The sequence below is a fragment of the Argopecten irradians genome, chromosome 8, assembly GCF_041381155.1.
Source record: "Argopecten irradians isolate NY chromosome 8, Ai_NY, whole genome shotgun sequence".
Classification (NCBI taxonomy): Eukaryota; Metazoa; Mollusca; class Bivalvia; order Pectinida; family Pectinidae; genus Argopecten; species Argopecten irradians.
The window spans coordinates 10186085-10202621 of record NC_091141.1 but is presented as its reverse complement, the minus strand read 5'-3'; the positions used below and the strand labels follow the sequence as shown (position 1 = coordinate 10202621).

General features: G+C 34.9%; 1 protein-coding gene across 1 annotated transcript; it reads right to left on the bottom strand.

The window, feature by feature from the left end:
- Nucleotides 1-4276: 4276 nt before the first annotated feature.
- On the bottom strand, nucleotides 4277-8128 carry LOC138328774 (uncharacterized). The gene is made up of 3 exons (XM_069275516.1): nucleotides 7996-8128; nucleotides 6946-7467; nucleotides 4277-5090 (listed from the first exon to the last, which is right to left on the bottom strand). Exons 1-3 carry the CDS (start codon nucleotides 8126-8128, stop codon nucleotides 4627-4629), a joined length of 1119 nt encoding a protein of 372 aa, XP_069131617.1. The 3' UTR covers nucleotides 4277-4626.
- Nucleotides 8129-16537: the final 8409 nt, after the last annotated feature.

The following is a 16537-nucleotide window of genomic DNA, read 5'->3' as shown; positions in this document are numbered from 1 at the left end:
AACCTCTAATAACAATTAATGATAAGTCAATCATCAACGCAGGTGAAAATGGCGTTATTGATAGAATACAAATTGTACATGAAATTATTTGTGAGGCATATTAAGAGTCTTATGCTATACATTATATGTATAATTATGTATCATTTTTACCTTATTGTAAATGTTAATCCCATTGTAAAATTCTTGTGTTTTAATTTACACTTTTTTTTTTAAAATACCAACAACTATGTTTTCTTTCATAACTTCACAAAATGAAACTTTTCACATGAAGGTTTGAAACTATCTATGTGACAATGATTGAAATATAAAAATTAAACATACTAGTTCAATAGTTTACTGAATAATTATCCTAGTAGACAATAGTCAACGTCTATGTTTAATTATCATATATATGGCATTATATGGAGGTCATTGAATAATAAACGGCTACCAACTATAAAGTGTTCTGCATAACAACTAATGAAAATTAAGAAGTTTTATTAATCAGAAACGATTTGGTTCATTTGGAGATAGGAAAAGCCGGAAAATCAGGAGAAGTCGATTGAAATCTCTGGGTAGATCTGGCAGGTGCTCGACGCAGGTTTCCATGCTACAATGTTGAACTCTAAATACCTACATCACATATTTAAGCAGTTATACACTTCCAAATATCTTCATCACTTGTATTTAAAAAGAACACAATGATTGTGTACACCGAAATCAAATGATCGGTACAGTAAATTCATCAATTTTTCACAGTGGAAACAGTGTTAGCATTGTTTGATAGGTGATTTTATAGGATTCAGTCTATCAGGATTCTGTTCTAACACACTACAATTTCACATTCAGCCAAACAAAGCCCTGTATCATGCCCAGGTGCTGTTTTTGGTGAAAATCGCGTGGTTTTTCTTCACTAGATTTTTAATTAAGTGAGGATATTAATTATCTGTTGCAGGTTTAGAAACTGCAACCATTTTGTCACCGAAATGAGGATGAGAGTGTTGCATGAAGCATAGAAGAGACATAAGAGATTTCAAAATCATTGTTTATACACCTTCGCATACCAAGACACGTTCAACCCCCTGATGAAAAATAAAAAAGTTATTGCGTGCAAACGCCAAGGTATTGCGTGTCAACGTAATAATTTTGTGTGCGAGCGCAAAAGTATTTCGTGTTAACGCAATGATTATTGCGTACATGTACAAACGCAATGATTATTGCGTACAAACGCAATGCGATTGGGTTCAAACGCAATAGTATTGTGTTTGCACGCAATAGTTATTGCGGTCACTCAAAATAGTATAGCACTACTCGGTGGTTATATATAATTATCTTAATAAACTGTTGCTGTAACGTCTTACGGAATCCAGTAGATACAATCAGCCAAATTAAGAATGTTAAACATAGCGGTATCACGCTAGCCACAAATCGGACACCGTAGACCATGTTGGCTGACATACGTCCATAACTGATACGAGTACTGATAAGTGTTACATAACATTCACGTTTATCCACATCTTTATCTCACTGTTATGTACAGTGGTGTGTTTAAGGATGGACTTTACTTTTTAATATCACCTTATTATTAGTCGACATTTTCACGAAATTGGAGGCAGTTCAGGAAATACAATACCAATCACATGCCTCTACATTGATATACAGTTAAATTAATGGGTTGAGGGATATATCAAGTTTCTGGTTTCCCGAGACATGTCTAATTCCCGAGGCGGAGCCGAGGAAAATAGGCAAGTTCGAGGGAAACCGGAAACCGGTGTGCTAGTTCGATGACTAACATACAGCTGAGCGAGGTTTTTGGAAAAAGTAGGGAGCTAGTCAGTTTAATATAAGTAACTTTTATATAGCGTAAATCATGTAGAGATATATTAAAGGACCATACTACAGTTCTCGTATGTTGTCATACAAATAGCCGTCAGTTTTGCTATGACCTATTCCAACGGTGAATATCGCGACACTGATAGTAACTCCTGGAGTATCGAGGATGCGCCTATCGTATTCGTATCGTAAGAAAATAGATACACAATGTTAACTGTACAGGATGGTCGAGTGTCGAAGTGATAATGCACGCGTCTTTCACCGAGATTATCAATATCAAGTTTAGATTCCCTGTTATAAGGTGAATAGTTATGGCATCCCCTGAAAGTCAACAATATTATAGATATTCGTGCATATATCGGGTTGTGTTGTAGAGGTATTATGAAGCGATTGGTTTTCAGTTCTAGATGTTGACCGTTAGTAATTTGTGATTTATCACAATATTTGTATGATATTCAGGAACAATTTGACGAACACACGTGTCTTTCAAGAATTGTACAATGCTAATCTGAGACTTATGTTATGGATTATTATAGGCCTTCTATCAAAGTTAAAAAGTAGAATTACTGGAATTCTTTACAGATGGCTGGAAAGATTAAGAAAAGAGAGTTTTCATTAAATAGCTTTCTTTTGTCGGTAAAGGTTCGTCCGAAGTTAGTTGTAACCTTTAGTTACTATTTGTTAAAGGGTTTCTTTTCATCGAGCTGACAACTGGGTCATTACAGCGTGGTTACAAGTGTAAATGAATATTATTTTATTTAAACCAAACAAAGAGGTGGACACTTGTCCCTTTTATGTATTGGCTAAAAATATGTGTTTTCTCATAATGTAAAAAATGACGTCGACATTTGTAACTGTAAATGGCTAAACACAACAGCACAATGATTTTTTTAAAACAATTCACCAATTCACACAAAGAAACTTTAAATACGGAATTAGATTGATAGCTAGAATTATCCTTGATATGTTTGTATGCTATGGAGCTATAACACAAAGATCAAAGTGTACTAATGATAAGGTACATAAAAAGTACGCGTACAGCATATTTTGACAGAATTTAATTCATATATCATTGGAAAGAAACAGGAAAGAGATTGGATACTATTTTCTCCTTTTTACTATTGGTTCCATCAACAATTTTAATGCCATTCGTAAAACAAATCTTTCAGAATTTCTTTAATATGGCACTATCATGTCATTGGTCGACTTAACCAATGGCAGTCCTGTGTTAGAATTTGGTTATACTCTCAACACACATTTTACCCGTCACGATGTAACTGATTCTAGTACTCTCTACCCTGTAACATGTAATTTCTACCCCTTACAATACACCCGTTACCCTCTACACTGTACTATGTACCTCCTACCCTGTACCCTGTAATTTCTACCCCTTACACTACACCCTTTACCTCTACACTGTACTATGTACCTCCTACCCTGTACCCTGTAATTTCTACCCCTTACACTACACCCTTTACCTCTACACTGTACTATGTACCTCCTACCCTGTACCCTGTAATTTCTACCCCTTACACTACACCCGTTACCCTCTACACTATACCCCTTACCCATTCCATGTATCCATACACTCGAAGCCCTTCCCCCTACCCTGTACCATCTACCCAAAACCGCTACCCTGTATACCTTACCCTGTATTCTCTACCCCTTCCACGAATGTAAGACTGGAGGACTTACAATCAGAATTGACTTTAAGAATTTTATTGACAAGTGAAATTCAAAACGCTTGATATTTCGGAACTCATGTGTGCAATCTCTATTTATATTTTATTTAGGACTATTTCTAAACCAATTCATAGGGGAAGGAGCTGAATACACAACCTTCAACATCCAATAACAACTTTCAAATAATAGCCCTGTTTCTATTTAATGGTAAGAAGTGTTTCCTTGAAGGAGGCATAAGATAGAAGCGTGTATGTGTCGGTTATGTTTTTTGGTGTTTTTTATCATTATTATTATTATTATTTTTATTTATTTGTTGTTGTTGTTGTTTTTGTGTGCTTTATGTTTTTATTGTTATATTGTTCTGTCAGATACAAGACAGGTGTTTGCTAGATACAGCGGGTAAATAAAATACCATGGTTGGTATGGAAACATTGTCTCACCGAAAATGGTACGTAATATTACCAAGCAATCCGTAGGGCTGCTTTCCTTTATGCGATAAGGAACATCAATATCAGTTATCACACTGAACATGTATAAGGTAACAAACCACTTTACAATGTGTGCAAATATCTCACCAGGTTTGTTGTTTAATTGTGTTTATCCATGGATCAGCATTGAAGAAACTGTAGCTACAGAAGGACCAAAGGAAAAACATGGAATGTCCAAAACGCTGCAAATGTTATTTACAATGTAGTATCATTATCGAAGTTGATTGAAATATTTATTAGTTCATTTTCAGACTAACGAACCATTAGAAAGCAACAAATAAAAAACATAATATTATATACATACGAACATTTGGTCTTCGTGAATGCTTGCTTGCTGATAGAATTTATTACACCTATGTTCCTATATACATCGCAGACAAAGGCGCTTGCAGATTATGATATAATATTGCTGTAAAAAGTAATAAGGAATAGGGCCACTGGTCAACTCTATAGACCAAGGCTGGCAACTCCGTCACTTGGACATACATACCCAACCGTTTAAAAGCACAAAGGCCATGTAGTGTATATAGTAGTATTATGGTTCTTTTGATACAGCAGACAATGAAACATTAAAGAAAAAATAAAATAACTCTAAATACTTAAAGGATACACAATCACTTTTGTTAAAAACTTCTAATTGCATTTAGTCAGAACAGAGTTCTTTGTGACCATATAAAACATGTCTAGCTACAGAACCAATAGTAGTGTTAAGGTGACGGATATCAGTAAAGTTATGTTCAAATTTGTATTTCCTAATGTACAGGTGGATAGCATAGTTGTTACTCCAATTGAAATTTTCCTTGAATATCATATCTCGGTTATTATAGTCCGGATTCACGAAATTGTTTTTCTCAATATGTATCAGATGTGGGTATCGTTGTGAGAGTTTGTATGGTACAATGGTGGAGTGATGTCCCCATACTACACCATCGTACGTCTTATATTCCTGGTACCATCGATTCACAAACGAAGCATTTCGAGATGACATGATCAATCCATTGGCAAGGTTATAATTAAACTCGTGACTCAATGTGAAGTTATACTTCCTCAGTGGGTCCAGAGACCGGAGTAATATTTCGTCATTGTCCATATATATTCCTCCGAAGTCTGTAATATATATATATATATATAATATATATAAATAATAGTGATACATATACAAGATTACAAGATAGTAATAATTCTGTACCAGATTGGTTTCTCTCATATGTTTGATATGCATATTTCATTTTAAATATTATCAATATAAGAACGAAGATGCATTCGTAAAGCAAGCCGGGAAAAAGATTACAGACTTGCAATGCTTTTATTTGTACAGAAACTCCTAAAATACCAGGAGCAATTAAAATTTCACCGATACAGAATTTCTTTTTAGTTACAATTTACACATTCTGACATCATCTACTTTTTATATGAATGGTGGTGAATACCGTCGTTGTGGCTGTATGCTCAAATATCAGTTCAACAGAATGCATAATTTGAAAGTTGCAAAAGTGGTTTTGAGGTGTAAAACCGAGTTATATAGATGGCAATACTGATTTGTATAAAAACCAAATAGGTATCCGAACGAAAGAAATGACCTAACCTGTTTTGAATTAAGCAAAAATTAACTACATGTATAGTAATGCGAAAAATTACCATGAGTGATTACGATTATTGACATTGTGATGTTAAAAGCGAAAAATGCGAATTAGATTCAGTTTAGATTTAAAGAACACATGTAATACAATTCTGGGTATTGCATTCTCATATTACTTAGTATTGCATTCTGATAATTCACTCATGCTAATTCCTTTACATAACCAATAAGTAAAATATAGCATAAGTGTATTGTTCTACATTTCTTATGAAACAAATAACGTAAAACATTGACAAATTCCATGACATTGTTAATTATTTTAATTAATATCGTTGAAATATCAAATCGTTGATCAATACGATTAAGCAGGTAGAATATGGACTTTGTACCTATACCCGAGCCAAAGTCACGCACGTTAAACAAATGAACTACATAACCACTGAGAATGTGATAAAATGATTTTGAGGCAAGATAATTCACCTAATAAGGTAAACACACTACTGTCATAGCGATTTGAGCTGTTATAGACAGAAGTTGCATTACTCTACGAGCAAGGGACAGGGTTCGGCATACAAGAAGTTCAACCACAATGAGTAATGGCGGACAGCCAGCGAGTTTGAAAATTTCACACACATGTCACCACCATGGGCTTTTCAGACACATCACAGTAAAACCGACTGATCTAATTTCCATTAAAACTGTGTTTTTTCCAATATATGTACAAATTTTAATGTTCTCTTAGAATGAATTGTCCCTTTAATTAGTACTATATTATCATATTAATTAGTATTACATTATCATATCAATTAGTATTGTATTCTCATATTCATTAGTATTGTATTCTCATATTAATTTGTAATACATCTCATATTAATTAGTTTTACATTATCATATTAATTAGTGTTACATTATCATATTAATTAGTGTTACATTATCATATTAATTAGTGTTACATTATCATATTAATTAGTTTTACATTATCATATTAATTAGTGTTACATTATCATATTGATTTGTATTGTATTCTCATATTACTAAGCACTGCATTTTCATATTAATTAGTATTTCATTCTTATACCAATTAGTATTAAATTCTCATATTAATTCTATTGCTTTCTCATATTAATTAGAAGTATGCAACCAAAAACCAAAAACAACTAAATTAAAAACTACTATAAAAAGGCAGACGTATTTTATTTCCATGCAATAACTAATCTCAATATTATGTGTAAAACATTTTTGTATTTCCTCACTCGGCGGGTATTTATTGTTCTAACAAAACAAAAGATGTGATAGTTGACAATGGTATGGAATATAGAAAATGTAGATTCCCGGAGATTTTTACTCAGCTTTAGAAATATTAAATAATCTCAAGATACGAACCTCTAACAGCTTCGAGTCTCGCTACATCAGCTTTGTGTTCAACCAACTTTATAGGAATCCCAAATATGTGTGTAGGAGGCATTCTCCTCACACGGATTATATTAGGTATGGCTCGTACGAGGTTGGTCCAATATGGTCCTGAGAGCTGTGTATCACCATGGACCAGAATAACACACGGCTTCTGTATGGTATGGATACTCCAAACACTAAGGAAATGGAAAAACGAGAGTTTTTGGATACCAAAGAAGATGTAATGCACAATATTTGGTACGAGTTGTCCGCCCGAGCACTGCTCGTAGAGTTCATCTCTCATACATTTATCAGTAAAGTTGAACTCAGGGAGAGACACCTTAGATTTACCTGTTGTCTGTAAAACATACTTTTTGCATTTGGTAGGCAATTTTAATCGGATATCAGTTTTCAGAGCAAGTAGTGATGGATCTGCACATTTTACTTTGCATTTGAAGCTCCACCCTTGTTCAAACCCGTTCGCACAATAAGACAGTCCCATCGATGTATCGGCTGAAACATACATGATTGTCATTTAATATTCATAAAAATACAAATTGCGTTTTCAAATGAGTCTCAAATGTGACAACAAATAAATGATATATTTTGTAAATTTACTCATCGCATGTGATATCAAATGGTGAAAAGCTGATATGTGAAATCATGTGTACGTATCTAAATTGTAATCGCATCAATTACTTAAGGTTTGTTTGTTTGATTAATTAACGTCCTATTAACAGCTATGGTCATGTAAGGACGGCCTCCCGTGTATGCGGTGCTGGGTGTATGTTTTGGGAGACTGCGGTATGTTCGTGTTGTGTCTTCTTGTATAGTGGAACTGTTGCCCTGCTTATAGTGTTATATCACTGAAGCATGCCGCCGAAGACAAGAATTGTTAAGGAAGAAGATGGTGAAAATATATGTTTTTAAAGAAAATTCTCAAGAGGATGGACATTCATAGATACCTGCCAATGTTAAAAGTTACATATGAAATATTAGTTGTATATTTTTGTAATCTACTAGGTGGTTATATATAATTACCTTTTATAAACTGTCGCTGTAATGTCTTACGGAATCCAGTAGATAGAATCAGCCAAACTACAGGTATTAGAAATAGAAATGTCAAACTAGCCACAAATCGAACATGGACCATGTTGGCAGACTTCGCGTCCATACCTTCTACAATCGACAGCGAGTTTAACTGTTACAAACAAAAGTGTTACGTAACATTCACGTTTGTCAACATATTTATCTCATGGTCATGTACAGGTTTAATTATAAGAGGTGTGTTAAAGGAATTTTATACCACCTTACTAAATATTACATATTATATATATACGTGTCAAAGAAGCAATATCAACAGGATTTTCCAGATGACACGGGATCCAATCAGACGTAAGTCTGTTGGATACGAATTACTTCAAATGGTAAAAATGGGACAAGGAAGTAATTCCAACCGTGTGGAAAAAAACAAAAAATTCAAATTTTCGAGGCGATCTGCCCCTTTATCAAGACATACAAAACGAACACGATTGTACATAATAGGATACGAACAGTAATGCGGGACAAAGTAGACAAATATTAAACTATACAGCTCAATGGAGCGCAATTTACCCTTCGGCAAGTGGCAGCCGAAGGTCGGATCTATAAAAATGTATCCATGCTGTTCGGCAGAACGCTTAAATATGAGCGATGACTGGAAAGCGTGCCACGTGTGACGTCAAATGTGTGGCAAAATTTATAAATAGTGCTCATTGGTATAGGATGCAAATTTAGTCGCCTATCTTCTCGGTGTGTTGGCAAAGAAGCAAAGTCCCAAATTTAGTCGCCTTTTGCTAGGCAGTATATGTAAAGGATCAAAAATGCGTAGAACAGAACGGGAAAATGCTGGAAGTAGGGATAATTAATTGAAAAGCAAGTGATCAATTGATGTCAATTAGTATATTTAACGTTCGTTAATGCCTTTGGGATAGCGGGTCTGTAGATAGGTAATCCAGGGTCTCTCTCTGGATCGACGCTTGGTTTGTGTCCAGTAGGAACAGTGCTCAATTGCAATCACCTGCATGTCTTTCCAACTATGGATGGGCAAGTTGAAATGTTTGGTAACCGGATAGTCAGGTTTGTTCTGTTTGATAGACCACCGGTGATTGCTGATTCTGACGTTGAGTGGACCACCGGTTTCCCAACGTATTGCATTGTGCATTTCCTACACGAGAGGAGGTAGATGACATTGCTGGATTTGCACGTCAGGTTCTGTCGGATGTTTTATGCTCTGTTGTTGATAGCACATTCAAATGTGTCTGTGGATGCTGTGTATGGACACATCATGCACCGTTTATTGTTGCATGTCTGGAATGAAGCCGTTTGTGCAGCAGGAGCAAGAGGAGGAAGTTTACTGCTCACTACAAGGTCTTTTACATTTTTTGGTCTGCGGTAGGCTAGTATAGCGGGGGTTCTGGGAAAATACGCCTAAGTTTGGTTGATGACTCAATGATTTTCCAGTGGTTCCTAAGGATAGAAGGGAGATGTAGTAAGTTAGGATGGAATGTTACCACACATTTTATATACTACATTTTCACGAAACAGAAGGCAGATCAGGAAAAAGAAGCTTTGACTATAAATGCGATGCCCAACTTCATAGCCGTACAGTTAACCACAGTGTACCGTGATTCGTTTCTCATGATGTACATCAAAAGAACATACTACTGGTCTCGTCTGTTGTCACACACAGAGCATTCCTTCAGTTTTGATTTTCCAGGTTGAATATATTTAAGCTATTTTACATCGATAGCGAAACAAATCATACAACTAATAACACAAATCACTTTCGATGGCGATAATGAAAGGGCGCGAGGGGTCTTAGAGTTGGATGGAACCGTAGTGTTCGGAGAAAACCCACATGATCGTGCAGGCGACACCTGGCCGTTTCACGTCCGTGCCGGGAATCGATCCTCGGCCGGCTAGGTAAAAGCGAGTGGCTTTACCACTACACCACTCGATTATCCAATAGGGGTGGATATCACGACACTGATAGTAACTCATGGAGTGTCGAGGATGCATCCATCGTATTCTTTATGACAGAATATAGGCACATGTGTTACCTGTTCAGTATGGCGAGGTAGTGATAATGCCCTCATCTTTCACCGAGTTCCCTGTTCTAAGGTGAACAGTTATTGCATCGCCAGAAACAGAATTATAGAAGTGCATGCATATATCGGGTAGTGTTACAGGGGTATTGATAAGCGATTTGTTTCAGTTCTAGTTATTGACAGGTAGTTATTTAATACTATCCGTGATTTATCACAATATATTTGTATGATATTTAGAACAACTTAACGAAAAATGTGTCTAGTATTGTAAGGCTTATACGAGGTTCATTAAAATTTCCATCAAATTTATTGACAAAGTTTTTTACAGCAAACGCATTGAACAACAGGCGAAGCCTATTTAAGTTCTCTCAAATAGTGAAAAAGTGAAATAAAAAAAACAAATAAAAAATAATGTAAAACATTCATAACTTTTGTAAGGGGACATAACTCATATAGCATTACCTCATACACCTGATACACAAGAAAAACAATCAAGAAATTACAAGAATAAAATTTATTTACAATTTTAGGATACTATTGAATGTACAGGTTGCTGTCAATAGGCATGCTCAACCTGAATCTTATACAAGTTTATATAATATAAAAATGTTTTTATTATTTATCTTATTTCTCATCCTTGCTTTAAGTCATATGTAGATTAAAACGACTAGTTTTTCCAATAAAGCAATGTATGTCTTCAAGCAATAGTTTATTTGTAGGACCATTACAGTCAGGACAGTCTTGGAGAAATATATTTATTGAAGGAATAAGTTTTTATTTTGTTGAGGTTATTAGGGCATAATGATAATGGAGCACGTGTTAATTCTGTAACCCCGCGAAAACTTCTTAATAGGATTCAATGGCCATTCATACTGATCATTCTGACAACATTTGACTTATTTCCTATTACAAATGGCCAAATAATGCTCAAAAATGACTTGGGCAAGTCTATGCTCCATTAAGAATTACATCAATTTCATCAATAGTTTATAGAAATACACTTGTTTTGACAAAATGTGAAAATAAATGAAAATTGAAAACCTAATGTATAATGAAAAAGAACATACTGTACGTTATTTATATTTATTCCATCTGTATTTTCATATTCCGATATAAAGTCAAATTCGTGTCGTGATTGGAATCAACAGGAAAAAGCAGACAGAGAAACCAGTGACTTTATGAAACCAGCTAGGATTAATGACTACCACTAAGTAGAGGATTCAATGACATAATAACATACATCAATACAGGTCCACGTCCAGAGGATAGCAGCAGCTCTTTTGTGGGAGACAATATATTTTCAAATGAAGTGTGGGTCTCGAGAAATTCTTCATGAGCATCTAAAGATAGTCTTTCTGATGTTAATTGTAAGGCAATATAGCTATATATATACGTGTGTGTACATATGGCGAGATGATAATTATGCATTTGATATAAAGTACATCTTAGAAACAAAAACGTAAATGCCAATGCAAAGGGTACTCTAAGACTCGCACACCGCATTGGAGGAAGAAAAGACTGCTGCAGTGTTGAAAATAAAAGAAAATATGAATAGTGAGTGTTATCCAGGTATCACCCACACAACTCTACGACTTCATGTTCTCATCCGACCATAACAGGTGAATAATTGGTCATGATAAAACTGAAGTTTACATGGGGAAGTGATTTGAGTAGGCAAAAGGGATGGCGGGATCTGCACATTGAACGTCCTTGAATGATTGACTCTTAAGAATAACAATGAAGCCATCTAGTTGGCTGTAAGGATAGAGGTAAGATATGAACGGGAAGCTATCAACAACTGAGCAGTGATTTGGCCAAATCACTAGTCACTCACCTTCCTCAAGGTTCAATATTAAAAGATGAAACGCCAAATAAAAGTGAATCTTTAATGACGTATATAGAGCTGCAATTCACGCATTTTATCCCGCCACAGGCAAGAATCTTGTATACTGTATCTATTGATTAAAATGACTTCGTGTGATATCCAAGATAGGTTAGTAGATATCTTATTTGGGTTTCTTCGTGTGATATACAAGATAGGTTAGTAAATATCTTTTTGGGTTTTCTTCGTGTGATATCAAAGATACATGTAGGTTAGTAGATATCTTATTGGGTTTTTTTTTCGTGTGATATCCATGACAGGTTAGTAGATATCTTATTGCGTTTTCTTCGTGTGATATCCAAGATAGGTAAGTAGATATCTTATTGCGAGAGAAAAATTTTCGTTTCTTACATTAACAAGTTAAACAGGTTCTGTTATTTATCATACTTTCTGTATATACGCAGATATTCAAGTTCGAGAAAATACGTAATTTTGTAGGATTAATTCGCAGCAAATAAGAACTATACAGTAATTACCTTTTACGTTTAACGGCAGCACCTGTTGGTGAGGACGATTCGATTCATATAAAATTTGGCCAAATTGCTGGAAAATCCACGTAGTTTCCGATCCGGAGCTGAAGTTCCGTGATGATAAAACCAGCAGCCAAACAAGGAGAGATACACATAGCAATGTTACACTAGTTACCAATCGGAATCGGAAACGGCAGAACATGTTGACAACCTGTTTCAGTAATTCATACAATGAAGTATAGTGCGCTAGCTTTAATGTACATGTCTTCCATCGTGTGAAACAGGTTCTACATCCAGTATATTTATGGGAATGGTTAGAATTAATGACAGAAGAAGAACGTCAGCATGGCATGATACATTAAGGTATCCTATTTCTGAGGTAAAGACGTAAATGATTACGTATTCAAACATCAGGTCTTAACCAAGACCAGGTCGGTAAAAGATGATTACATAATTGTGTGTCTACCCTGAAACTATTTTAAAAATAAGATTAAAGTTTGAACCTCTAATAACAATTAATGATAAGTCAATCATCAACGCAGGTGAAAATGGCGTTATTGATAAAATACAAATTGTACATGAAATTATTTGTGAGGCACATTAAGAGTCTTATGCTATACATTATATGTATAATTATGTATCATTTTTATCTTATTGTAAATGTTAATCCCATTGTAAAATTATTGTGTTTTAATTTACACTTTAAAAAAAAATACCAACAACTATGTTTTCTTTCATAACTTCACAAAATGAAACTTTTCACATGAAGGTTTGAAACTATCTATGTGACAATGATTGAAATATAAAAATTAAACATACTAGTTCAATAGTTTACTGAATAATTATCCTAGTAGACAATAGTCAACGTCTATGTTTAATTATCATATATATGGCATTATATGGAGGTCATTGAATAATAAACGGCTACCAACTATAAAGTGTTCTGCATAACAACTAATGAAAATTAAGAAGTTTTATTAATCAGAAACGATTTGGTTCATTTGGAGATAGGAAAAGCCGGAAAATCAGGAGAAGTCGATTGAAATCTCTGGGTAGATCTGGCAGGTGCTCGACGCAGGTTTCCATGCTACAATGTTGAACTCTAAATACCTACATCACATATTTAAGCAGTTATACACTTCCAAATATCTTCATCACTTGTATTTAAAAAGAACACAATGATTGCGTACACCGATTTTTCACAGTGGAAACAGTGTTAGCATTGTTTGATATGGGATTTTATAGGATTCTGTCTATCAAGATTCTGTTCTTACACACTACAATGTCACATTCAGCCAAACAAAGCCCTGTATCATGCCCAGGTGCTGTTTTGCGTGAAAATCGCGTGGTTTTTCTTCACTAGATTTTTAATTAAGTGAGGACAGTAATTATCTGTTGCAGGTTTAGAAACTGCAACCATTTTGTCACCGAAATGATGATGAGAGTGTTGCATGAAGCATAGAAGAGACATAAGATATTTCCAAATCATTGTTTACACACCTTCGCATACCAAGACACATTTTACCACCTGATGAAAAAGTTATTGCGTGCAAACGCCAAACTTTGCGTGTGAACGCAATGATTTTGTGTGCGAACGCAAAAGTATTTCGTGTGAACGCAATGATTATTGCGTACAAACGCAATTTGCTATTGGGTGCAAACGCAATAATTATTGAGCTCGAACGCAATACTTTTGCATATGAACACAATAGTAAACCGGACAATTAACTTTCAATTACTCAGTGATATATTCATCCGTACACACACAATATTATTGCGTTCACGTGAAATATTATTTATTGGGTTCGAACGCAATAATTTCACACGCAATAATTATTGCGTGTACACGCAATAGTATTGTGATTGCATGCAATAGTTATTGCGGTCACACGCAATAGTAATGCGTTCACACGCAACAGTATTGCATTCACTCAAAATAGTATAGTACTACTCGATGGTTATATATAATTACCTTTTATAAACTGTGGCTGTAACGTCTTACGGAATCCAGTAGATATAATCAGCCAAATTAAGAATGCTAAACATAGCAGTATCACGCTAGCAACTAATCGGACACCGTAGACCATGTTGGCTGACATACGTTCATAACTGATACGAGTACTGATAAGTGTTACATAACATTCACGTTTATCGACATTTTTATCTCACTGTCATGTACAGTGGTTGTTTAAGGATGGACCTTATTTTGTAATATCACTTTATTTTTAGTTGACATTTTTACGAAATCACAGGCCTGTGTAGACTTCCTTTAAAGATTATACAGACAGCGATGCCCAATTTCAAAGCCGCACAGTCAACCAGTCAACCAGTGTGCCGTTATTCGATTCTTTTGATGTTCATTAAAGGACCATACTACATGTCTCGTATGTTGTCATACAAAGATTATGAAGCGATTGGTTTTCAGTTTTAGATGTTGACCGTTAGTAATTTAACACTAGACGTGATTTATCACAATATTTGTATGATATTCAGGAACAACTTGACGAACACATGTGTCTTGAATTGTACAAGGCTAATCTGAGACTTACGGTATGGATTATTATAGGCCTTCTATCACAGTTAAAAAGTAGAATTACTGGAATTCTTTACAGATGGTTGGAAAGATTAAGAACAGAGAGTTTTCATTAAATAGCTTTCTTTTGTCGGTAAAGGTTCGTCCGAAGTTAGTTGTAACCATTAGTTACCATTTGTTAAAGGGTTTTGCCTACGGCAAGTCAGGTTTCTTTTCATCGAGCTGACAACTGGGTCATTATAGCGTGTTTACGTGTGTGAATGAATATTATTTATTGAAACCAAACAAATGGGTGGACACTTGTCAATTTTATGTATTGGCTAAAAATATATGTTTTCTCGTAATGTGAAAAATGACGTCGACATTTGTAACTGTAAATGGCTAAACACAACAGCACAATGATTTTTTTAAACAATTCACACAAAGAAACTTTAAATACGGAATTAGATTGATAGCTAGAATTATCCTTGATATGTTTGTATGCTATGGAGCTATAACACAAAGATCAAAGTGTACTAATGATAAGGTACATAAAAAGTACGCGTACAGCACATTTTGACAGAATTTAATTCATATATCATTGGAAAGAAACAGGAAAGAGATTGGATACTATTTTCTCCTTTTTACTATTGGTACCATCAACAATTTTAATGCCATTCGTAAAACAAATCTTTCAAAATTTCTTTAATATGGCACTATCATGTCATTGGTCGACTTAACCAATGGCAGTCCTGTGTTAGAATTTGGTTATACTCTCAACACACATTTTACCCGTCACGATGTAACTGATTCTAGTACTCTCTACCCTGTAACATGTAACCTGTACTCCCTACCCCCTGTACCCTACACTGTAATTTCTACCCCCTTACCCTTACACTACACCGTTACCCTCTACACTATTATACCCCTTACCCATTCCATGTATCCATACACTCGAAGCCCTTCCCCCTACCCTGTACCATCTACCCAAGACCGCTACCCTGTATACCTTACCCTGTATTCTCTACCCCTTTCACGAATGTAAGACTGGAGGACTTACAATCAGAATTGACTTTAAGAATTTTATTGACAAGTGAAATTCAAAACGCTTGATATTTCGGAACTCATGTGTGCAATCTCTATTTATATTTTATTTAGGACTATTTCTAAACCAATTCATAGGGGAAGGAGCTGAATACACAACCTTCAACCTCCAATAACAACTTTCAAATAATAGCCCTGTTTCTAAGAAGTGTTTCCTTGAAGGAGGCTTAAGATAGAAGCGTGAATGTGTCGGTTATGTTTTTTGGTGTTTTTTATCATTATTATTATTATTATTTTTATTTATTTGTTGTTGTTGTTGTTTTTGTGTGCTTTATGTTTTTATTGTTATATTGTTCTGTCAGATACAAGACAGGTGTTTGCTAGATACAGCGGGTAAATAAAATACCATGGTTGGTATGGAAACATTGTCTCACCGAAAATGGTACGTAATATTTACCAAGCAATCCGTAGGGCTGCTTTCCTTTATGCGATAAGGAACATCAATATCAGTTATCACACTGAACATGTATAAGGTAACAAACCACTTTACAATGTGTGCAAATATCTCACCAGGTTTGTTGTTTAA